A 25,845-nucleotide genomic window follows, 5' to 3' on the forward strand; every position below is an offset into this window, starting at 1 on the left:
TTTTCTTTTTCCTATTATGTATGTATCCTCTAGTCCTTTGCTGTATACATTGCCTGTTACGCTGATTTCTACTGACAAGTTTTGTTTCTTTCCTTGTCATTTCCAGATGACCCCTCCAGTCTGAAGCCCCCTCCATGCGAGAAAGATGACGGCTGTCCGGGAGGCTGTGGTGGTGACGAGCGTGGCACCTGTGTCGATGGGGAGTGTCACTGCAAAGAGGGCTACATGGGAGACAAATGCCAGCTGAAGACCTGCCCTGAGGACTGCAACGACCAAGGCCGATGCATAAATGGGCGATGCAGCTGCTTTGCGGGATTTTCCGGCTTGTCTTGCGGCTTCAAAGCTTGTCCCAACAACTGCCACAACCGTGGGCACTGCCAAGATGGAGTTTGCGCTTGTGACCCAGGGTTTTCAGGGGTTGACTGCAGTGCGAGAGTCTGCCCTAGAGACTGTCTCAACCGGGGGAGGTGTGAAAATGGACTTTGCATCTGTTACGAGGGCTACGCTGGCGTTGACTGCAGCTCTTCAAGCTGCCCCAACAATTGCAACCAACGTGGAGACTGCGAAAATGGCATCTGCATGTGCGACACTGGCTTTACTGGAGTGGACTGTGGCTTCAAAACTTGTCTCCACGACTGTAACGACCACGGCAAGTGTGAAGACGGGGTGTGCGTTTGTGACTCTGGATATTTTGGAGAGGACTGTTCCTCTAGGGCGTGTCCAGATGACTGCAATGAGCAGGGCCAATGCGTTTCAGGCAGGTGTGTTTGTGACCCCGGATTTGACGGGCCAGACTGTGGCATTAAGGTCTGTTCCCCAGAATGCGAGAAGCGAGGCCGATGCGAACATGGCGAGTGTGTCTGTGACCCGGGCTTCACCGGGCCTGACTGCGAGCTCACAATTTGCCCCAACGATTGCCATAACCAGGGTCAATGTGAGGATGGGACTTGTATCTGCAATCCTGGTTTCGCAGGCCCGGACTGCGGGATAAAGGATTGCCCCAACAAATGCAGCAACCGTGGCCGGTGTCAGAATGGCATCTGCATCTGTCCTGCTGGGTTTACTGGGCCTGACTGTAGCTCCAGGGCCTGTCCCAAGAACTGTAGTGGAAATGGGCAATGCATCAACGGCAAATGCATCTGTGATCTTGGATTTGTTGGTCCAGTATGTGGGACTCGTTCTTGTCCAGCTGGGTGCTCCAACCATGGTCGCTGCATACGGGGAACTTGTGTCTGCTCCCCTGGTTACAGCGGTGTTGACTGCAGTGTCAGGAGTTGCCCCAAGAACTGCCACGACCGAGGCCGATGTGAAGGTGGTGTGTGTTTTTGCGACCCCGGGTTTACCGGTCTGGATTGTGGCGCCAAGAGATGCCCCAACGATTGCTTTGACCGTGGCCACTGTGAAGATGGAGTGTGCGTTTGTGACTATGGATTTACCGGGAGGAACTGTGGCACCAGAACCTGCCCTAACGATTGCTATGACCGGGGCCGGTGTGAAGATGGGGTCTGCATTTGCATTACCGGATTTAAAGGGGAAGACTGCAGCATTAGAACCTGCCCCAACGACTGTTACGATCGGGGTACTTGTGACAGCGGGATCTGTATTTGTAATGAGGGATATAAAGGAGTAGACTGTGGCCTTACAACCTGCCCCAATGATTGCCATAATCAGGGCCAGTGTGAAGACGGGGTGTGTGTCTGTGATTTGGGGTACACCGGGGTAGACTGTAGCACCAGGACTTGCCCCAACAACTGTTATAAACGTGGTCAGTGTGTAGATGGGGATTGTGTCTGCAATCCGGGATACACCGGGGTAGACTGCGCCTCCAAAGCATGTCCGGAGAACTGCAATGGCCGCGGCACGTGCGATGACGGTAAATGTATCTGTTATTCTGGATACTCAGGTCCTAACTGTGGGTACAGAGCTTGCCCCAACAACTGTTACGACAGGGGCCAGTGTGAAGACGGGGTATGTGTGTGTGATTCTGGATACACGGACATAGACTGCGGAGTGAGAACCTGCCCTGGCAACTGTCAGAACAGAGGCCAATGTGACGATGGTGTTTGCATCTGTACTTCTGGATACACGGGACCAGACTGTGGCCAAAGAACCTGCCCATGGGACTGCAGTAGCCATGGAAGGTGTGACAATGGAAAATGCCTCTGTGATTCCGGGTACGTAGGTGTGGACTGTAGCATCCGAGCTTGTCCCGAAAGCTGCAATGTCCATGGGGAATGTGAAAATGGCGTCTGTGTCTGTAACCCCGGATTTACTGGGCTGGACTGCTCCACCAAAGCCTGCCCTAAAAACTGCAACAACAACGGACAGTGTGTCAATGGAAAATGCATTTGCAATCTTGGTTTTTCTGGACCGGTCTGTGGTGCCAGAGTTTGTCCAGCCAACTGCAACGGGCGTGGCAAATGTGTGAACGGGGTCTGCGTGTGTAAGAAGGGTTTCGGTGGAGCAGATTGCGGATCAGGTGAGTTATATTTATTTCTGTGCTTAAATGAATGAAGTGAAAGATGTCATGTTCCAACAGCCAGAATTCTAGCTGCCAGTTAGTCAACTGTTTGTCAACTACTTAATCCGCAGCTGCTAACTTTGGTCAAATGACTTCCTGGACCAGCGAAGATTTGCATGTTAGGAGAGGTGTTTTTACTAATTACTAGCAACCAATCATTATCTTCCACCCTGTGTGGTGAAGATAAAAGGAATAATATCTAGCTGGCTGCTATTTTAGCCTAGACCATACACGTCAAACTCTGACCTGCAGACAAACTCTGTCCCGCAGAGGTTTCCCCACTTTGCACTGTTTGTCCCACTATAGACCACTAGGGAAGTTATACTGGAGGTGAAACCCTAGATCACCAGGGAAAGCATATGGGGTGGGGGCACTAGACACCAGGGAACTGTGTAGGGGAGGGAGGGGGTCACTAGACACCAGGGAACTGTATAAGGAAGAGAGGGTGTCACTAGACACCAGGGAACTGTGTAGGGGAGGGAGGGGGTCACTAGACACCAGGGAACTGTATAAGGAAGAGAGGGAGTCACTAGACACCAGGGAACTGTGTAGGGGAGGGAGGGGGTCACTAGACACCAGGGAACTGTATAAGGAAGAGAGGGGGTCACTAGACACCAGGGAATTGTATAGGGGAGGGAGGGGCGTCACTAGACACCAGGGAATTGTACAGGGGAGGGAGGAAGGCCATTAGACACCAGTTAACTGTAAACTGTTTATGTAGTTTTAGACACTAGAAGAAGAAGGCTACTGTTAGGAATTATTAGGAGGAGGTTATTTCTAAGCACTTTATAAGAGGGTTAGTTTTGGGGCGGGGGTATTTTGGGGCACTAGGGGGGGATGGTTCAAGTAAGAACGGGTACCAGGAAGTGCATAGAAAGATGTGGGTAATACTCTCGCACCAAGCTCAGTGGTGGCATTGCAATACGTACTCCAATCACGTGCGCCGTGCTGCATAAAAGTTTCTCGAGTTCCTGGACATGTTACATCGCAACACAAGGGAGCGCTTTCTGTACTGTGAGCAGTCCCATGAAACTCGATGGATGAAGCATGCAGAGCACTCCAATGTGCAGTGCGCTGTAACTGACAGCACCGCATATAGGGGTTAATTCACTAAACCGTGCTATGACAAAAATCACACCTTATCAAAGATATCACACCTTTTTAAAATTAACACGCCTTATCAGAGGCAGAGGCTCAGGGCAGGACGAGTGCCATTGCCAATTAGCGGGCATAAGTTCATAGCGCTCGCTATGCTACTCGGATAAGGCGTGTTAACTTTGATAAAGTGTGATATCTTTGATAAGGTGTGATATTTGTCATAGCACGGTTTAGTGAATCAAGCCCGTAGTGTGCATGAATCCTTAAAGAGATCCCGAGGTGGGCTAAAAAAAAAAAAAGTAGGCCGCAAAAACTGCCGCTCATATGGGCCGCAATGGCCCACTTTCACTTGAGTGACCTATAGGTCACAACGCTGCACTGAGAGACTGTGTGTCTCTCACAGCGTGCAGGGAGGCGGGGAGCGGCAGGGGTGTGGCCAGGGAGAGAGAGCTGCCCAATTGCAGCTCTGGAAACCCTGCAGGAACGCCCCTGGCGGGTGTTTCAAACCGGGAATTGCTCTCCTAACTGTTTACCTCCGAGATAGAGGCAAATATTGTTGCTAATCTCGGGGGGCTTTAACGCGCCGGTGGGGGGGGGGGGGGGGTAGAGATCGGTGCTGTGGGGACACAGAGGCATGTCAGGAGACAGAGAACATGCCTCTGTGTCCCATCTGCCCACCTCGGGTCCTCTTTATTGTATACAATGAACAAAGGCGCCAAAAGTATAAGATTAGATTAAATGATCTTAAAAACCAACTTAAATTTCAAAATTGAAGGAGGAAGTGGTGGTTTTACCTCCATCAAGCAGACACGACAATGACTGTGATTCAGACAGTGTTAAGCTTGGGGGTGTAATCTCCACAGTCAGCATACAACACATAAGCTGACGTGAAGGAGGTACACACACCAGCACAAGGGATCAGGATATCCCCAGTTTAGTGGAGGAGAGGACTGACTCCAATAGGAGATTGTGGTGCACAGAGCCGGTGCAGATCTGAACAGCCACAAACACTTTCGTAATAACGTCTCAGCGCAAAGTAGCGCTGAGCGCATAAACCAGGACTGAGGAGATCAGGACAGGTAGACAGAATGAACGCTTGCTAGCTAGCGATTACTTAGCGACAGCAAGCGTCCAAAACAGACAGACTGGAATGAGGCAGCCAATGTGTTGCGGCGATGGCGTGCCTCACAAAGACAGGACAGGAGAGACAGGAAATAGCAGGATCGAGATAGATGAACGTAACACAGATAAATATACAATAAGTATGTTTTCCTAGCGTATTACAATTACAGCTATCAATGAAACTATTTGTGACGTCTGACTAACATATGTATATATCGGCAATGAACCGATATATGACATAAGCAGGAACGCTGACTAGAACTGGAGTAATACAGGGAACAGGACTCAGAAGGATTCGCTATCTCTTCGCAGAGATGAACGCAATCCACAAACAGGACCAGGAACAGGATAACTAGCTCAGCACGGGTGTTCACGATACGCGCAAACTACCAAAACGTGCTGGAAAACTGACTAACTGAACACAGGAAATAAACAGTTCGTGTACGTATATATCAGCAACACTGATATATCAACGTAACACGGATACAAGGAAAATAACAAAATGCGCAAGTATGCGTATATATTGGCGATGAACCAATATATGACACAAGACAAGCAAGTAACAACTTCTAGAACAAGAGCAGAACTAGGAGGACTCGCTGACCCCTTCGCAGGAGTCAGCGCAGTCCACACGGACCAGGAACGAGGTGGGGCACGAGCAGAGTAACAGATAGAGTCTGAAACTATGATAGCCCATGAGGCATTGCAGGAAGCAGTTCTTTATACTGAGGTCATCCAATGGGAGCAGACCTGCAGATTCCCACACAAGTGAATGGTAATTAATCACAGGCTGATAGCAGGAAAAGGCAGACAATGATATGCAGCCTGCAGGAAAGGGACCGCCCCTCCACTGCAGCAGACAATGTTTGTTTACACAAAAGCATATTAAACTGTCATAAACTTCAGAGCGACTGCAGATGGAATCAGCAACTAGTTTAAGTGCAAACCAAACTATGCAAGCAAATGCATGTAATGACATTAGAACTGCTTGGTTTGCAATACCAGTGCAGTCAGCAGTAAACGCTGCAGAAGCGATCATAACAGACAGTCAAACACATTTATTAGGAACTCCAAAAAGAAATGCAACGCGTTTCGCAGGTTCAACCCCGCTTCATCAGGCAATATAGGGAGGAGTATCAAACAATCTGCACAAGGATTCAAGTTAAGCGCCTCGGGTCCTCTTTAAGCTCTCATAGAAAGTAAAGATATTAGAGCTTCTGTACAGTGTAACAGATTTTAATAGCACTAAAGTTGCCCATACATGGTACAATCAAGTGATTTTCCCGTTTATTCAACCAAAATGATCAAAATTGAAAATAATCTTTTTTTCAATCAAAAACAATCCATTATTCCATTTTATCAATGCAAATCTGATTGGATGTGTTGGAAAAATCAGTTTGATTGCTTTGAAAGTTGAATGGTGTATGGTAGGTTTGATCAAATAATCTAATCAAAATCTTATAACAAAATATTGGACAATTTGAATCATGTATGGCCACCTTTACTGTGATCTGTCTCTCTTAATGTGGCCATAAACAATTCACTTTATTATTCTTGTTTATAAGATTTTGATCTATTTGATGATTTTATCAAACTTACCATACACTCTTCAATTTTCAAAGCAATCAGCCTGATTTTTCCAACAAATCCAATCACATTTTCATAAAAAACAATAATTAAATAATTAATCATTTTTTGAATCGATCAAAAAAAGATTATTTTCATTGTCTTTACTATTTAATTGTTTTCGCTGAATAAACGGGGAAATTGAACTATTTGATTGTACCATGTATGGGACTCCTCTCCTGCTGGTCCATATAGATGTCTTTAGGAATATAAAGATTGAGCTGTGAGTTGCTCCTCCCATGTATAAACTTTTTTCTATTCATAAACTAATTAGCTGCTTCAGACCAGGATCATCCACAAGCAGAGATGGATTAAGATGCAATGGGGCCCTAGGCAAGGTAGTAGATGTGAGGGCCTCTTGTGGTCAAGCAGGTTCCCCAAGCAGCTGCTTAGGTTGCCTGGTGGATGATCATGCTCTGTCCACAAGGTAATCTAGGCAGCTGCATGGGGCTTAGTGAGTGTCAAGGGACCTGGCTGTCACCTTCTTTGACCCCGCCTCCAGCTCAGCTTACCAGAAGGACTGTCCTAGGAAACCAAAGCTACTGCCTTGCCTTGGGCCCTGATTGGTCTTAATCCTTCTCTGAGCCACGCCCCCTTTTCCTGTCTACACTCATACAACAAGTCTCATCTGTTTGTGGAAACTCTCTTTTGTGTTTGTAGAGGAAGTAGACCTTGTCGCTGTCACTGGCCTTCGGGTGACATCACAGGAAGAAGCTGCTGTCACTCTAGAGTGGGACCAGCCACAGACTCCTCCCAGCTCGTATGACATCACTTTTAAAGCTAAGGTATGCACAGGGTGAAATCTGCATAGTGTGATTTTAATTGTCACAGATTATTTGTGATATCTGCTGTTTAGGTGATCGTACATCAGGCAACCTGGCAGCAGATCGACCATCTAATTTGATCATTATAATCGAATCAGATGAAAATCGCTGCTGCCACGAGCACATCCGAACGACTATTGATTTTTGGCCGAAGTTGGTCGCATGTGTGGATCGGACATGCTGCAAAATCTCAGGCCCGATGTGCTCGATTGGGTGCGTGGCGGTACCAGCATGCAATATCGGGACTAGCGACTAATGCGATGGAACCCCCTGCACTGTCCCCCCCCCCCCCCCCCCCAGTGTAAAAGTTTTTCCTAGAGAATAAGTCCTTTGTGCACAATGAGGGTAAAGAGGCACCCAGGGGTTTATAAAACCGAGTTAAAAACAACAGTAAAACAATAAATGAGGTGGCTTCTCTCAATCAGGACATTCTCATAAGAAAAAAGAGAATTTTATTTTTGCACAGGCTACACGTTTCACGGGTCTAAGACCGCTTCCTCAGGCCAATAAGAGTGCCAGAGTATGTAGAGCCAGTATGCATGGAGTGCTTCTTACCCTCATTGTGCTTAGTCACCCTGCCCCGGATCTGTTGTGGGCGGGGTTCAAAAACGGACCATGTTTGAAGCCGTTATTGTCTTTTAAAAAAGATGCGACCACCACCAGTCCCAGTCTGGGACACCCCCAATGGAGACAGGAGACAGGTTCATTATCTCCACCTGCTTCCTGTGGTCGGTTGCCCCCAGCAACCCACCTTTGTGAGTAGCCCTTTTATCATCATATTGTTTTCAGTGTTACTGACATACTACACCATTTGGGCTCCCGATTTTTGTTTTGTCTCTTCTTTCCACTGCGTCCCGACACCCCATCCACTGAAGTCCTTTGTGCAATTTTCATTATATATTTTTATTTTATTTTAATACTTTGTATTTTTTACTGTTACACAGAAGGAAAATGGCATCTTGACCACAACAGTTGACGGCTTACTGATCACCTTCTATCAGACGGGATTGGCTCCAGGAGAGGAATACATAGTCAGCATCCAGCCTCGCCAGGGATCCACACTAGGTCCTGAAACCTCCATAACTGCCAGGACAAGTGAGTGTGTGCAGGGACGTGCCCTATACAGTGCGCAGGTCATATTTTACCTTTTTTTTTCCAGCATAGCACAGGGGGTTTTCAAACTGGGTGCCGCGGCACCCTGGTGCATCTCGGGCACCTCCCAGGGGTTCTCCGGCATGCATTCCCATCCTTTGTGCATTGCCATCAGATAATGCAACCGCACATCGATACACAATGGGTGGGCCAGTGACCACTTGCAGGGGGGATGCTTTATAATGGGGGTCACCAGGGGCGGCTCTAGGCACAGGCAATACAGGCCATTGCCTGGACTGCCATTGATCCTAGGGGGCACCATGTAGCTGGATTAAGCCCCACCCCCAAATTAAGCGCTCAGACTAAGCCCCGCCCCTATGGGTGTTCTATTACTTGCTTCTTCTGCATCTACTTAGCGTAAGTTGCAGGCAGCTGCCACCTCTGTGCCTTTTGCATCCTTCTTTACCCCTTTGTGCCTCCTTCTGACCGTCTTGCAGAGGCGCCTGGTCCAACAGGCTGACCATGCGGTCACAAGTGCTGTGTGGGGGTGGGATGGGAGAGGGGAGGCACGGGAAGGGGAACCACGCTACAGGTTTTCTCATCTGGAGTGACAAAATGGCTAGAGGTGCCCCTGGGGGTCACTGACTACTTCAAGGGGGAATGTGGCCTTATAAGCACCTAAGCATCACTAGCTACTTGAAAGGAGGGAAATGCTAAGTTCCTCATGAGCATCACTAGCTACAAGTCATAACACCATTTCAGTACTTGTTTTTGCCCAGGGGTGCCATGAAAAACTGTCAAAGCCATCGAGGCACCCCCACCTCAAAAACTTTGAGAGCCACGGGCATAGTAAGCAGAGGGTAGAATTTCTGTCAGATTGTATAAGTATTTGGATAGATTTCCTTATTTTATGTTCCCGCCGATAGCACAAGTGGGGTGGGAAGTTTCTTTATCGGGACGTTAGACAGCTTTATCATCATTGGTGGACCATTTGAGGGCATACGAGAGGAATCGCCGCCGGGAGACTTGGGCGCAGGATACAGCCAGTATGGCTGATCCTGCTGCTGCACAAGTTCCCAGCCGTGTTAAAGAGAAACTCCGACCAAGAATTGAACTTTATCACAATCAGTAGCTGATACCCCCTTTTACATGAGAAATCTATTCCTTTCCAAAAACAGATCATCAGGGGGCGCTGTATTGCTGATATTGTGATGAAACCCCTCCCACAAGAAAAGTATGTACTCCTGGCAGTTTCCTGTCTGGGTACCTTGCTGCATTGTGGGAAATAGCTGTTTACAGCTGTTTCCAACTGCTAAAAAAGCATGCAGCAGCTACATCACCTGCCAACAGTAAAAATGTCACCATGTAATAAATGTCAGAATGTAAATCAGGGAGAGGAAAGATTTTACAATGGGCAAACACTGACTAAATCATTTATACATAATTATTGTAAAAATGAAGCACTTTTTTTATTACATTATTTTCACTGGAGTTTCTCTTTAAATACTATTCCCCCCTCCAGGCTGTCATGGATGGTGGGGAATAAAATGATTCGGCTTCCAGCAATTGCTGGAAGCCGAATTATTGTGTTTTAAAAAGTAACTTCAGCTCCGCCTTCTGACGGCGCCGAAGTTACTCCCTGTGCGCCCAAGTCTCCTGCGCTGGATTTGCAGTTGAGGTGAGTATAGCAGCCATCACAAGTCTTTGAGATTTTCTAGATGCATCCAGTATACCAGAATCTGGCAATGGAGATAGCCAGCCAGATCTTGATCCCAGAACAGTGGTGGCAAGGTGTTCAACATTCACATAAATGTCTATTGGCTTATCTTCCTTCTCCTTCCATCACTGTTGCGTTTATGTCAGGCGGTCACTGTCTATTGGATCATGGCTAAACAAGATGAGGGGTGGGGGCACCTGACAGCAGCACTGGGATGATTTCCAATACATTTCATACTGAAATCTGTCTGCAATGTGTGGTTAGGCTATCGATCCCTCATTGATCAGATGGTCAATCTGGTGGCAGATCGAGAGATGTATGCCACCTCGATTCTCCTCCCAGTCTTATGGATATGACATTTTTTAATATCTTGCATACTTGACTTCAGTGCACTTTCAGATGTCAGAATCAGAATCGGAATCCGTTTATTCACCGAGTACGCTGTAGGCATACCCGGAATTGGTTGTGGTACACATGGCAAAGGCAGGAAAGCGTAAACATAAGGCAGATGTGACCTCTCTGGAAAAAAACTATGGCTCTTGCAAAGCATGCTGGGAATAGACACGCCCTCGCTTCCCTCGGCAGAGCCATAAGCCAGCCCGTGAGCGGCCAGAGGCTGAATTCCTGTTGACAAGCAGACTGGTAGCGAGTTCTGCGTTCCACATTCAGATCTTTATTAGTGGAAACATTTGATCCGTCCAACAGAACTTGGATCGAACGTCCAGATTTCGTCCTTTCGGAAAAAACATATCAATGAGGCGAAAGAGACTGGAGGAGGCTCTTAGTGATTCAGAAGAGAGGCAGATTTATAAGATCATTTATTTCCTAAGTAGGAAAAACATGCGGCGGGTAACACCAATTTTCACCTCAGTCTGTAAATACCACCGCTGGCACTCGGACTGCCAAGGGCAATAAATAATAATACAAAAAGGTAGAATTCAATACCCTTCACGTTTACGGTTCTCTCTGAACTTGTGCTAAACCAGTATATTTGTCTCACTGATAATCTTTCCCCTTTGCTTTGGCTGGCGGTCAGCAAGCGAATGCCTTTATGGCAAGAGAACCGGTCATTGCCTCCTTATTCAAGGCTTTATATATTTAACGGGTAACTGGAGCCAAAACATCTAAACAGGCTGTTAAAGCAAACAGGGAAATCATTTTCCTGGCCAAATGACTTGGAATATAATGTATTATTTTTTGGTGAATTTATACTATAAAGAAAGTCTTTATCGATTGTGATTTAGGCCATGAATAGGACCACGATCAAGAAAAATTGTAGAATTTAAAATTCATGTAAACGCATACAAATAAGAAGTATGTTCCTTCCAGAGTAAAATGAACTATAAATTACTTTTCTCCTATGTTGCGGTCACTTACAGTAGTTACTAGAAATCTGACGGAACTGACAGGTTTTAGACTAGTCCGTCTCTTCATGGGGGATTCTTGGTATTTCATGTATTCTTTACAAAAGCACTCCCTGAACGGGATCTTTAAGATGCACCTCTCCTCCCCACCACCTATTTGCACATTTTTCTGACAGTTGAACTAAGCACCTGCTGTTTACTAAGTGCTTCACAAGATAAAAATAAATCCGTGGATCCCCCATTAGGAGATTGGCTAGTCCAAAACCTGTCAGTTCTGTCAGATTTCTACTACCTACTGTTAGTGGCATCAACATAGGAGAAAAGTAATTTACAGCACTTTGCTCTGGTAAAAATGTACTTTTTATTGAAGTGTCTTCATGTATTTTAAATTTAAAAAACTTTACCGCGATTGTGGTCCTTTAGTGGACTGAGTACTCCAATGGACATTGCGCAACTAATCCATATGGTTTCCTTGGGTTTAATGCTGCGGAAAAATCTCCCCATTTTTATTATTGCATGAATAACAGTCATATTACCCCAAGCACCAAAGTAAATTCCCAAATGAATGTAAACGGAGAAATCATTCTCTCAACTCAGTGAATGGGCTCAGTGAATGGTATTTTGTCCATACCCCCACCACACACCAACCTCTCAGAGAGCATTGTAGTATGGATACAGAGGCGCCAGAAGGATAAAAAGATCTAAAACGTTTCAAAGTGAGGAGGTAGTGGTGGACTTACCTCCTCCGGGCACACACAAGAAAATGCCGATCAATTTTCAGCAAAACAATTTATTTACATACTGCAGTAAAATGCAACGCGTTTTGCAGGAGTGACCCGCTTCCTCAGGCAATAAGATGAAGCATATACAAAAACAGGTCTGGTACTATGCCATGCGCCTCTGTGTACAGAGGCGCATGGCATAGCATATACAAAAATAGGTCTGGTACTATGCCATGCGCCTCTGACTGGAGTTCCTCTTTAAGAACTGCTTTTGAGGTGCACAAATATAGCTTACCTTAAAAGAATCCGTGATAGTTACATAGTTATTTTGGTTGAAAAAAGACATATGTCCATCGAGTTCAACCAGTACACAGTACAACACCAGCCTGCTCCCTCACATATCCCTGTTGATCCAGAGGAAGGCGAAAAACCCTTACAAGGCATGGTCCAATTAGCCCCAAAAGGGAAAAATTCCTTTTGGGGCTAATTGGACCATAATTTAAAAGAGTTAACTTAAAGGAATACTGTAGGGGGGTCAGGGGAAAATGAGTTGAACTTACCCGGGGCTTCTAATGGTCCCCCGCAGACATCCTGTGTTGGCGCAGCCACTCACCGATGCTCCGGTCCCGCCTCCGGTTCACTTCTGGAATTTCTGACTTTAAAGTCTGAAAACCACTGCACCTGCGTTGCCGTGTCCTCGCTCCCGCTGATGTCACCAAGAGCGCACAGCGCAGGCCCAGTATGGTCTGTGTCTGCGCAGTACACTGCTGGTGACATCAGCGCGAGTGATGACATGGCAACGCAGGCGCAGTAGTTTTCTGACTTTAAAGTCAGAAATTCCAGAAGTGAACCGGAGGCGGTGCCGGAGCATCGGTGAGTGGCTGCGCAGGCACAGGATGTCTGCGGGGGACCAATAGAAGCCCCGGGTAAGTTCAACTCATTTTCCCCCGACCCCCTACAGTATCCCTTTAAGCACCTTAATAGCTGTTGATATTCATTTCCAGTGACAAGTCTGCATCTTCCAGTCTGAGTGACTACGTTTCAATTCTCTGTGTTTCCTTTTGTCTTTAGGAATTGAGACCCCGCGAGGCCTCCAAGTGATTGAAGTCACCAATGTCTCTATGTTGATAAGATGGGAGAAACCCCAGTCTCTTCCTGATCGATACATTGTGACGCTGATCCATCCCAATGGCAAGGAGAGAAAACTGAGGGTCCCTGGAAAGGGGGACAGGATCCGAGTGCCAGGACTGGATGCCAATACAGAGTACAGAGTCGTGCTGAGAGCAGAGAAGGGAACAGAGCACAGCCTGGACACAGAGACCACTGCAGTGACAGGTGACACAAGGGTACTGGTGTGGGGGAGGGGGTGGAGAGGACAAGTGCAAATCCAGAGGAGTGGGAATGGCCTGGAATCACCATAAATAAAAGGATCACTCCATACTAAGCTGAAGTTTCAGCCGTGGGTGGAGTTTGGTGTGTTGAGTCTGTCAAGAGCTTGTTACATATCTTGGGTACTCTAGTAGTGGGATTTTCCTGGAGAGATTCCTGGCTCTGCCTCCATTCCATGGTTTATTTCTCCTGGTGGAGAGATGGATCAAAGCCCAAGACAAGACAGCAGCTGGGGCTCCTCCTGAGGTCTACTTGGCCTTCTCAGTAAAGTGTGGTTGGGGCTTAGTAGAGATGGCAGGGCCCTAAACACCTGCCTGGCCCTAAGCACATGCCTAAGTTGATTTAAAGCAAATATGAAGCAACAATAAACTTGTGAGATAATGAGTTGTATGTGTAGAACAGATCATAGAACGTTAGGATCAAAGAGTCGCATATTATTTTCCAGTAAAGGAAGCGTTACACTCAGGAAGAATTACAAAAAACTTGAGTTATTATTATTATCATCTATGCATTGCAAAAGAGCTTCTCTAAGATTGTCAACTAACTTGGCTGAACTCAGTCCTGTTTTCTGAAGAGCTTAAATAGCCAAGAATCTGTGAGAGACAGCTTGAGATAAGGTTTTACTGAAGGAGAGTTCAAATGGGCATTATTTCTACTTTGTTTTAAAGCTTAAAAGACAGAGGCCCAAATGCAATTACCATTTTCTCCTGAGTTTTCTCCTAGGTGATATTTTCACAACTTGTTGTAAATAAAATGTCTTTTAATCCACCAGCAAGCAAGAAAATACTCAAAATAATTTTGATTGTACTTTTTCACCAACTTTTGGGTAATTTTTTCACTTGTAAAAGTTATTGTAAAGAGAATATAAAAATTAACTCCTAGGAGATAACTCAGGGGAAAAAGGTAATTGCATTTGGATTCTAAACTGCAATTTTGACAGATGGAGGCGATGTTGTAAATAAAGCTATATAGCAGAAAATAAATATATATGTTTTCTCTGCTACTAATGTTCTATTTATTATCCGTACTACACATACAATTCACAATCTTATTCATTTATTTTCGCTTCAGATTTGCTTTAAGGAGTGGCAGGCTGTGCTTGGTGGCAGTTTGGAACTCTCACCCTTTTCTGCATTATTTAATACAAAGTTGTACATGGGAGATAGAAATGATTACATGTGCAAAAACAGATGGCAAGTTTAGTACCTGCCAACGGAATCGATGTAAGCCTATCAGAACGGACCCTTATTCTCACTAAGCTTGTTGCTCAGGGGCGTAGCAATAGAGGTTGCAGAGGTTGTGACCGCATCGGGCTCTTGGGTCAGAGGGGCCCTGAAAGGCCCTCCCTCAACTACAGTATTAGCACTCTACTGGTCCTGTGCTCATAATAATCACTTCTATAGATACTTTGAATAGTGGTAATCACTAACATACTGTTCACCATCCCCTTCTTGCACCTCTGACACTGTAGTTACCATTGGCAGGTTTTGGTGCGCCGTATCAATTGTTATGTATAGAGCGCTTGGGGGCCCCAATGTAAAACTTGCATCAGGGCCCACAGCTCCTTAGCTACGCCACTGTTGTTGCATATGTTTCTGTGCTATACTCATCTGTCTTCTGTGTCATCTTGGGTCCTCCCCTGCTGCCCCCATTCCGTTCAGCTCCACTGCAGTTGGACACACGGACGGTATATACAGGTCCTTCTCAAAAAATTAGCATATTGTGATAAAGTTCATTGTTTTCTGTAATGTACTGATAAACATTAGACTTTCATATATTTTAGATTCATTACACACAACTGAAGTAGTTCAAGCCTTTTATTGTGTTAATATTGATGATTTTGGCATACAGCTCATGAAAACCCCACATTCCTATCTCAAAAAATTACCACATTTCATTCGACCAATAAAAGAAAAGTGTTTTTAAAACAAAAAAAAGTCAACCTTTAAATAATGATGTTCAGTTATGCACTCAATACTTGGTCGGGAATCCTTTTGCAGAAATGACTGCTTCAATGCGGCGTGGCATGGAGGCAATCAGCCTGTGGCACTGCTCAGGTGTTATGGAGGCCCAGGATCCTTCGATAGCAGCCTTAAGCTCATCCAGAGTGTTGGGTCTTGCATCTCTCAACTTTCTCTTCACAATATCCCACAGATTCTCTATGGGGTTCAGGTCAGGAGAGTTGGCAAGCCAATTGAGCACAGTAATACCATGGTCAGTAAACCATTTACCAGTGGTTTTGGCACTGTGAGCAGGTGCCAGGTCGTGCTGAAAAATGAAATCTTCATCTCCATAAAGCTTTTCAGCAGATGGAAGCATGAAGTGCTCCAAAATCTCCTGATAGCTAGCTGCATTGACCCTGTCCTTGATAAAACACAGTGGACCAACACCAGCAGCTGACATGGCACCCCAGACCACTGAACTTCAGGCATTTTGGCATTTCCCTCTCCCCAGTCTTCCTCCAGACTCTGGCACCTTGATTTCCGAATGACATGTAAAAGTTGCTTTCATCCGAAAAAAGTACTTTGGACCACTGAGCAACAGTCCAGTGCTGCTTCTCTGTAGCCCAGGTCAGGAACTTCTGCCGCTGTTTCTGGTTCAAAAGTGGCTTGACCTGGGGAATGCGGCACCTGTAGCCCATTTCCTGCACAGGCCTGTACATGGTGGCTCTGGATGTTTTTACTCCAGACTCAGTCCACTGCTTCCGCAGGTCCCCCAAGGTCTGAAATTGGTCCTTCTCCACAATCTTCCTCAGGGTCCGGTCACCTCTTCTCGTTGTGCAGCGTTTTCTGCCACACTTTTTCCTTCCCACAGACTTCCCACTGAGGTGCCTTGATACAGCACTCTGGGAACAGCCTATTGGTTCAGAAATTTCTTTCTGTGTCTTACCCTCTTGCTTGAGGGTGTCAATGATGGCTTTCTAGACAGCAGTCAGGTCGGCAGTCTTACCCATGATTGCGGCTTTGAGTAATGAACCAGGCTGGGAGTTTTCAAAAGCCTCAGGAATCTTTTGCAGGTGTTTAGAGTTAATTAGTTGATTCAGATGATTAGGTTAATAGCTCGTTTAGAGAACCTTTTCATGATATGCTAATTTTTTGAGATAGGAATTTAAGGTTTTCATGAGCTGTATGCCAAAATCATCAATATTAAAACAATAAAAGGCTTGAACTACTTCAGTTGTGTGTAATGAATCTAAAATATACGAAAGTGTAATATTTATCAGTACATTACAGAAAATAATGAACTTTATCACAATATGCAGGGTAGAAAGGATCCGCTACACCAATGGCTGGGTGAAAAAAGTCTCCATTTATTATCAGTGGGTGCACAAGGTAAAAAAGCTGACGCGTATCGGAGCTCAAGGCTCCTTAATCATAGCTTTATCACAATATGCTAATTTTTTGAGAAGGACCTGTAGATCGGAACCCAGTCAGAAACAGGCTCTCATTGGATGGCAAGAAAACAATGAGAATCCTCTTTAGCAGCAGGGAGGTTTCTCATTGGTTTACTGAGTGGTGGACCAATGAGAATCCTCCCCGTTGCTAGGCAGTGCAATCCAATTGGAGCCTGCTTGTGCCGGGACTCCGATGTATATGCTGGCTGAGTGTCCCGTGCAGTGGAGCCCAGCAACAGTGGCAGCAGCGTTGACATGGGAACAGAGGCACAATGCTGAGTAGTGGAAGGTTTGTAACAGACGCACGACAGGGCACAGTGTATCCACTCCTGATATGCTGCAAACGCACCATTGTGTTGTAGTGAAACTCAACCTAACTCTAGTAAGTAGACTTTTTGAAATGAGAGGCTGAGCCGCTGAGCTTGCAAGGGAGTCCTTCAGGCGGAGACCAATGAAAGATGCCCATCTCACTAAGGGCCTGGAGGGATTCCTGAAAGGGCAGGGGCCACGGTTAACGTGTATTAGAAAAAAATTGTGATTTTGCCAATTACTTCAGCAACCTATATCTCTGAAGCTAAGGATCATTTTAGCATGCCATGTGAAGGTAAGCTCTGGTTATCTATTTGCTCATCATAAGCTCAGTTTAAATTTCCCTCGTTTGTGCCAGGTAAACTTTAAAGGTCTAATTCACCCTCCTAAATTTTTACTAGTCAGTAAACCTGGACAATGGACTATTCCATCCCTCACACAATCTTCATATTTGATCCAGAAATTCCACAGTAAAAGCTGGTCATACAGCCCGCCATGAAGAAGGGTTTTTACCTGGCTAAGGCACCTCCCTCCAGCTCCTCCCTCTTTTGTATCTATATTTTCTCTTTGTGGCCAGCGCTGCAGCTCAGTATATTCTTATCATCATGAGACTAAGCTATAGCTGCAGTGCTGGCCACAAATAATTAATCTCTGAGCAGAGGAAGCAGGAGGGAAAAGTCTGATAATCTGATCTATCAGGGTGAGACCGGCTACTGCCTCCTCCTGGCTCCTCTCAGACTTCTTTATGTGTGGATGTCAGAGGGGGAGGAGTCTGGACTGTTTTCTCTCCAGTGAAACATCCCTGTCATCTTTATCTCAACAGGCAGAGAAGCAACAGGAATCAGCCATCCATGTATTTTAAATACATTTATTGCAAAAAGTACAGACATGCAATGCACAAAACTTTGTACATTGCTTATTAATACAAATTTACAAATCATATGCAGTAAGAAAATGGGAGGGTGAACTAGAGCTTTTTTAAGTAAATAAAAATCCTAGTTTTTACTGTTGTCTTTGATACCTTCATGGAAATCTCTGGTCATGTGACACAACTGTGAGGACAGTGGCGTAGCAATAGGGGGGGGCAGAGGTTGCAACCGCAATGGGGCCCCCTAGACCAGAGGAGCCCACTAGGGGCCTTCCCACAGCCACAGTTGTAGCTCTACAATGGTGCTATGCTGGTAATGATCACTTTTGTATATCGTTTGTTTAATGGTAATCATTAAAAAACTGCTTACACCTCTCATACTGTGAATGTCCTTGGCAGGTTTTGTTGGGCCATATGAATTCTTATGTATAGAATGCTTGGAGGTACCCAATGTAAAACTAGCACTGGACCCAAAGCTCCTTAGCTATGCCACTGTGTGAGGGTCACATCGCTGCACATCTTTTAGGGGAGACTGTATGGAGTCCCCAACCTCCTGGTGGTAGCTCGATACATGCATAAAGTTCAGCACGGGACCTCAGGCGTCACAATTGGAGAACCCTTCTCCAGGGCCCAAGAGTAGGAGGACCTGGCGGAGGATTTTTTCACTTGAGGACAAAAAGAGCTGTAGAAACCTGGGGAATGTACCGTGACTAACGCACACTGTGACCATGCCTTTATGTTTGCAGCGATTGGAGCATCTCGTTGGACGTCATCGGAACACTGCTAACTTTACCCTATCACAATACATTTCTGTTTGCAGGTTCCCCTCTACAGGCCGTGCCAGTCCATCAACTGTTTCTTATTTATGGATTTTATGGATTTAAGCACAGAGGCTTTAATTCACTAAGCATTAGCATATGCAGTAAGCAGAAAACTGCTGATTTTACCAAACATTTTGTAAAATATTAATTCACTAAGGTTGTTAATGCATGGAAAACTAAAATTACCGACTTGGGAGTTAAAATAGGGATTTGTGAGGTAAGTTAGGGACCTGTGAGTTAAATTTCTGACTTGTGAGGTAACTTACCAAATATCCGACTTGTGAGGTCAATTACTGACTTGAGAGGTAAATTTCCAACTTGTGAGGTAAATTACCAACTTCTGAGGTAAATTTCCGACGTGTGAAGTAAATTATCGACTTCTGAGGTAAATTTCCGACGTGTGAAGTAAATTATTAACTTGGGAGGTAAATTATCGACTTCTGAGGTAAATTTACGACTTGTGAAGTAAGTTATTAACTTGTGAGGTAAATACATCATAATCAATTCACAAAGATTAGGGCATGCAGTAAAACAAGTGAGATGTTCAGTATGTCCAGCCTGGAGCTGTCGGTAACGTTCAAACAGCCATTCGGAAAGTTAATGAAGGGAGGAAACAAAGCAGAGAAAAGATGAATACAGATGAAACTGTTCAGGAAAATAAAGTTAAAGATAAAACCATATTTCTCTAATTTCACAACATTATTATGTAGTAATTTAAAATGGTTATTTGAGCTAATACAAATACTAATGTTATGCAGCTTGGACTTGCACTTTACTTGTCAGTATAATAAATAATGCACTGCAATACTGCATCAAATATCAAATGAAATACCTCATGAGTTAAAATACCTAATGAAATACCACGAGGTACAAATCTTGAATTGTTATGCAGTTTTTTTGGTAAATTACCGAACTATTGCCGCATGTGTGAAAATCTTTGAGAATTTGGGGGAAAAAAAGTCTAAAACACAGAATACAGTATTTTACCGACCCTTTATTTTTCTATTGAATGTGTCTTAGTGATTTAAAGCCAAAGTGTTTAGACTCATTGCTGTTTCAGGAAACCAGTTTGCTTTGTAGACCTGATATGGGGTTCTGGTGGGCCACCTAAAATCAGCATGTATACAAAATGCCATCATGTTTGGTTAGTGCTACGTTTGTGCCCATTGCAAAAATTAAGATTTGTGCTGCTTTTGTTTTGAAGATAATAGCAACTATTTTTTTCCCAGACAATATCACCCAGCCGCCCCACACAACAACCTACAGAAATTAAACTGGCATTGTTGGATGGTGCTGTGTCTTGTGCTCGTTTGTGCTGCAAAAATCATCATTCTATATTTTATAGTTTCTGAGATATTAAAGTTTTTACAAAGGTCAAAAGTTTACTCAGCCTTTGCGATGGGGGAGGGGGGCGGGCTGAGTGAACATTTGACCTTTATAAAAACATGAATATCTCAAAAACTATAAAATATAATATGATAATTTTTGCAGAACAATGAGCACAAACACAGCACTATCCAACAGTACCAATTTCATGTCCGTAGGCTGTGGTACGGGGGCTGGGTGATGATATTGTCTGGAGAAAAAACAACTGCAATCTTCAACAGCACAAATGGGAACAAACGTACCACTAACCAAACTTCATGGAATATTTATTTGTGCTGAGTGTAGGGTCAGCTGCAAGGACCTGGTCTGGTTCCACATAAATACATAAATGGCACAGACAATAATACTATCGATCAATATTAAAGCTGAACTCCAGTCAGCACTGCATACAGGTCATTGGGGGTAGATATAGATATATAACCAAACCAGCTCAATGGGAATTGGAGAAAATCTGGTGCTAAACAGGTGAGGCAGACGTGGGGACAGTTGCACAGAGCAGCCAAGCAAAATCCTTAACCCCTTCAGTAGATTAGGCTTAAACCTCCCTACAATCCCAGCGATCGTCTCTGACATCCGAGAGCCGATTACTCTCTGTGCCTCCCAAGGGGATAGCCGAGTATAACGGCTGTCCCCAGTACAGCGCTGCCTGAGATCGCAGTGCTGTACATTGTAAATAGATGGCGGTTTCACCGTCTAACAGTCTGCTAGCGACGATCGGCACCCGCGATCTCCTGCAAAACCCCGCCCCAGGACTTCACGCCAATTGGCGTTGAGCGATCCTGGGGCTGCCGTTCACTCGAATTGGCGTGGAGCGGTTGGCAAAGCATTAATCTGGATATCCTCTCCCTTGTTGGTCGAGTTCTGTTTTCCTTGCATTAGTTTATATAAATCTGCCCCCTTATCCCATCTGTATAAAAAGGCATTAATGTGTGCAGAACACTCCCAGTACGTTAAATCGGGACGAGAAGCTCCGGTCATGTGATCCTTTCTGCCACCAACACTGATACACAAGATACATCTGCCGATCTACACTAGGATCTATACTGGAAGCGGAGGCTTCAAAATAATATGAAATATATATGCTTCTGATACAGTGATACTCCTTTAGATACTCCTCTTGTATAAATCATTTTTTTATATTTATGCCCTAGGCATTATTTTTATGTCATGCTTAAGAGATCTCATAGACCCCCAGTCACTCCAAAAAATGATCCTTAAAAATGGGGCACCACTGGCAGCCAACAACACGTGATGCATTTTTACCAGGGGATGGATTCTGAATAATCATTTTGTCCAGGACTTCTCTAGAGACAACCTCTTGCCACTGCTGCTGTTATTATTATTATTCATTTATAAAGCATCATCATTTCCTGTGGTGATGTACAATTAACATTTGTGGACAGTTTCCCAGATGTTTTTACATCTGCTTCACTTCCCCCCTCCATAAAGCAATTACAGCATATTTGAGATTAAAAAAGGGCCATCCAAATTCTAGTTCAGTGCCCCCAAATAACATGAATTTCCTCAAGGGTAGCTACCAAAGTGACTGTGGGAAGAAGATACAGAGGAGATAAGACGCTTATCCTGTATATAGGGCTGAGAAGGAGTGAAAAAAGTCAATTTCCATCATTGTTTTGGCTACATCCTATACCTCCTACCGGTCCACCACCACCCCTCCCCCCCAAAAAAAAAAAACACCACACATTTTTTTCCTGTCCCATGTATCTCCCACTTTTCAAAAATCTCTCCCTTTCTCACTTCTCAATATGGCATGACGCCTATGGGGCTGAAAACCCTCGTAGTGTCTTTTATTTTCCTCAGCACTGCCCCACCAAGGGCCATTGCACCTAGGCTACACACTCCTCAACTCTCTTGGCTCACCAAAATCCTTCCCCTGGGCCTCCACCAATTAATATACTGGTGGGAGGGTATACATACACAAGGCGGCAAATACTGCTTTGTCAGAGGCCTATGCAGCTGTATAGGGCCTCTGACAAAGCGGTATTTCCCGCAAAATGGCTGTCAGACTACTGCTTGTTTCTACCCTTACTGCTGTCCCACTTATGTCTGTTTGTGCTTTAAACTGTCGGGCATAAAATCAAAAATCAATTCTTTATTTTTATCTGGTAAACAAGTAATAAAGATGCTAATCAGGCAATCCAAAAGTTAAAATCTCTATTACTTTTCTTGTTTATAAATGATCATTCCCCAGTTTACCTGACTCTTATTTGGTACGTTGCCGCACAAAGGAAGTTGCAGGGCATGTCGGGTTGTCCTTTTTTTGCTTCTGTACATTAGTTAAGTCTGAGGGAAAATAAAGAAACAAAAAAAGACAACCCAGCATGCCCTGCAACTTCCTTTTTGTGTACCAAATTTTGTGTACCAAATACGAGTCAGGTAAACTGGGGAATGATCATTTATAAACAAGAAAAGTAATAGAGAGTTTAACTTTTGGATTGCCTGATTAGCATCCTTATTACTTGTTTACCAGATAAAAATAAAGAATTAATTTTTGATTTTATGCTCGACAGTTACTCTTTAAATCCATTGATGGTAAAATAAAGCTTTGATTTGAATTCCTCTCTCCCTTTGTATTGAGGAGGAGGGCTACAACAGTCACACCTCCTCTTCAGTCAGCAGCAAAGAAAATGGGTGAGTGGCATGAGGCCACACCCTCTCCCAGAAATCATTTTTGGAGGCTGGACATCTGCAGTGATGCAGTGGCTACTTTCAGGAGCCAACAGGCATCTAGACAGAAACCAGAGTGTGAGGTCTTTTTGGACCATTAATATAAAGGTTTTTTTTTTTGGTGAGGGCGGTGACCAGGGACAAAGGGGGATCTACCCTATGGTTATTTCAAGAGAGGTAAAGAGTAGATGAGAAAAGAATGCTTTCACAAGAGCATACGTTGCAGATGGAAATTATACTAGAATTAAATAGGAACTTTAACCAAGGATTGAACTTCACCCCAAACAGTAGCCAATACCCCTTTCTTTCTTTTTTTTCTTTTTTTTTTTCTTCTTCTCTTTCAAGCTCAGATGCATGTTTGGTATGGGGAGGTCATCAGCTTATGGCGTAGTAGCTTGATAGCCAAACACCAACGCTGCAAAATGCCATCATCATTGTTTGAACATGTATAATTAAGCTTTATTTTATAATTTCACTAGATGTGTGCATGGTTCAAATACCATAAACGTCCCCCTTTCCTTACATACCCTTCCCATTTCTGGGTTAGCCACGTCATTCCATCTTATATATACTAGTCTACCTCAATGAGAAGGTTGGTGCATTATCCTGTTGATCTAGAGTCTGAGCATGTATAAAACATTTAAACATCTTACGTTCAGCCAGCCATACCCATCCTTAACCCAAACCTATACATACTAATCTACCACAATCCAGGCGATACCCCCTTTCTCACCAGAAACCTTTGCCTTTTCACAAATAGATCATCAGGGGGGTCTGTATGGCTGATATTGCAGTGAAACCCCTCCCACAGTGTGATGTCAGAACCAAGGTCCTGACAGTTTGCTGTCTGTGAACCTCGTTGAATTGTGGGAAATAACGGCTTTTTCCTACTGGCACCTAGGCAGCTGCCTAGGTTTACCTTGTGTGTGCACCACAATATCAGCCATACAGATGTCCCTGAGAATTTATTTGAGAAAGAGGAATAGATTTCTTGTGGGAAAGGGGGTATCAGCTACTGATTGAGATGAAGTTCAGTCCTGGGTTACAGTTCCTCTTTAAAAATGTCTCTGTTCAGAAGCAACAGAGTTTAGGATGGACTGAAATGCTGCCAATCAGTTAGTATCTTCCAGCTGACGTAGGAGTTTAGCTTTAAAGTGGACCTGAACTCTTGTACAGGACAGAAGGAAAACAGAGAGAAATGCACCCTGAATGTATTTAGAGTTTAGCCTGTATTATTCCCCCTCATCTGTGTCTAATCACAAGTTGTAATTTCATCTCTCAGCTGTGTCAGCTCAGGAAAACTCCTCTGCCATGGCAGAGCAGCGTATTGGTAAACACAGGATATTAACAATTTGTCTGCTTCTGTGAAAGCAGGAAGTAGACACACTGCAGATGTATTGCAGGATTTGTAACAAAGAAATGTTTTTTTTTTTACTTGAAGGTCATTATGCTGCTGCTTATCTTTTACAGCAGAGAGGAAGTTCTGAGTTCAGGTCCGCTTTAAAATTCGTGGAAAATAATTTAGTGTTTTTTTTTCTGGTAATTTGGGCCCATTCCTTGTAGCTACAGATCTGCTGAAATTAGCAACAGGCATCATCACTCGCATACTGGAGGCCAGAGGATTACAACACAGATCCAGCTGTGCCAAACACTCAGCTATCCCATGAATCTGTACAGAGCAGCATTGCTACAATCCCACAGCTCAACCATCACAGAGGTCTTTGGTTGATTGGAGGCAAAACAAAGCGATTGTTGAGGAAATGCTTGTTTTCTGTTGCCATGGTTTCAGAAGCTGCCAAGCTATCCCCGGCCACCTGCCAGCTAAACATCAGATTATCAGTCATTCTTAGCATTCCGCTGTTTATTGAGCGTTAAGTGGATGGCTGGTTCGGGGCCTGCTCAGGCTTCTCTAGCTAGTAAAATGCAAAGGTCTCCCCCTGACGCAGTTCTCTTGGCTACAGATTACCCTGCTCCTTTGAAGATTAGACTATTTAGTGGTAGATAATCCATCCAAGCTCATGTGCCCATAGGACGACTTTGCTATTCCAGGTTTCACCAACAGGTGGTGCTGCAAGAGAATTATAGTTCCATGTCTTATGATTTTCAACTTAGATGGGTTAAACTCCAAGCGACCGGGCAAAGTAGCTTACTATATCAGAAATGGTCATACTCAAGCACATAAAGTATATGCAAGTAAGCACAGATAGATCAAAATGCACAGTGCTCACAATGAGGGGATGCAATAAGCATAGGTCTCACCAGTTAATGCAAGTACAGTACTGACAGTGGCAGTGGGCTCCTCTGTCCACATTTCTGTGCAGCGTGGATGATACCGTAGCAATGCAGCCATGCACAAGCAAGTCACAGATGACACGCTATTTCCTCAGTAAACAGGCAGCACCTTACACGGGAAGTATAGGTCTCACCCGATAATACGGGTACAGTATTGATAGTGTGCGCCTCTATCCACATTTCTGTGCAGCCTGGATGATATTGTATCCTTTCAGCCATGCACAAGCAAGTCACAGATGACAGGAAATTCCCTCAGCAATCAGGCAGCTGCTCACACAGGAAGCATTGGTCTCACTGGCTGGTGCTTTTGGGGTAATCCATTCAGGCCCAGAGTAGTGTGCACATAGCCAGCAGGCTACAAGTGGCTGGCAGCCCACCCACTAACCACGGCTCATGGGTCCTAACTGACGTATGAGGCATACTCCGCCCACTTTCCACTATAGCCGGATACCACAGGGGCGAAAAAACAGGTTTACTTTAACAGAAGTTCTATTATATCAGGGTTTACTATACCAGGCATTGCTCCCATATTCTTGTAATGGGGCTTGGCCGGGACCTGGACATTTAGTTTACTATACTTGAATGTTTACTATATATTTGTGTATGAGCATG

The 25,845-nt window shown here is 44.6% G+C and overlaps 1 protein-coding gene across 2 annotated transcripts in view; it reads left to right on the forward strand.

Moving 5' to 3' along the window:
• Positions 1 to 25,845, forward strand: part of TNXB (tenascin XB) — a 168,387-nt gene that overhangs the window by 56,142 nt on the left and 86,400 nt on the right. For both annotated transcript variants that reach the window (XM_068250294.1, XM_068250295.1), the window contains exons 3-6: positions 107 to 2,479; positions 7,028 to 7,152; positions 8,136 to 8,286; positions 13,158 to 13,421. In XM_068250294.1, the coding sequence (XP_068106395.1) occupies positions 107 to 2,479; positions 7,028 to 7,152; positions 8,136 to 8,286; positions 13,158 to 13,421 (2,913 nt within the window). The remainder of the gene's footprint in view (positions 1 to 106; positions 2,480 to 7,027; positions 7,153 to 8,135; positions 8,287 to 13,157; positions 13,422 to 25,845) is intronic.

The sequence above is a fragment of the Hyperolius riggenbachi genome, chromosome 8 (assembly GCF_040937935.1).
Source record: "Hyperolius riggenbachi isolate aHypRig1 chromosome 8, aHypRig1.pri, whole genome shotgun sequence".
NCBI classification, from domain to species: Eukaryota; Metazoa; Chordata; class Amphibia; order Anura; family Hyperoliidae; genus Hyperolius; species Hyperolius riggenbachi.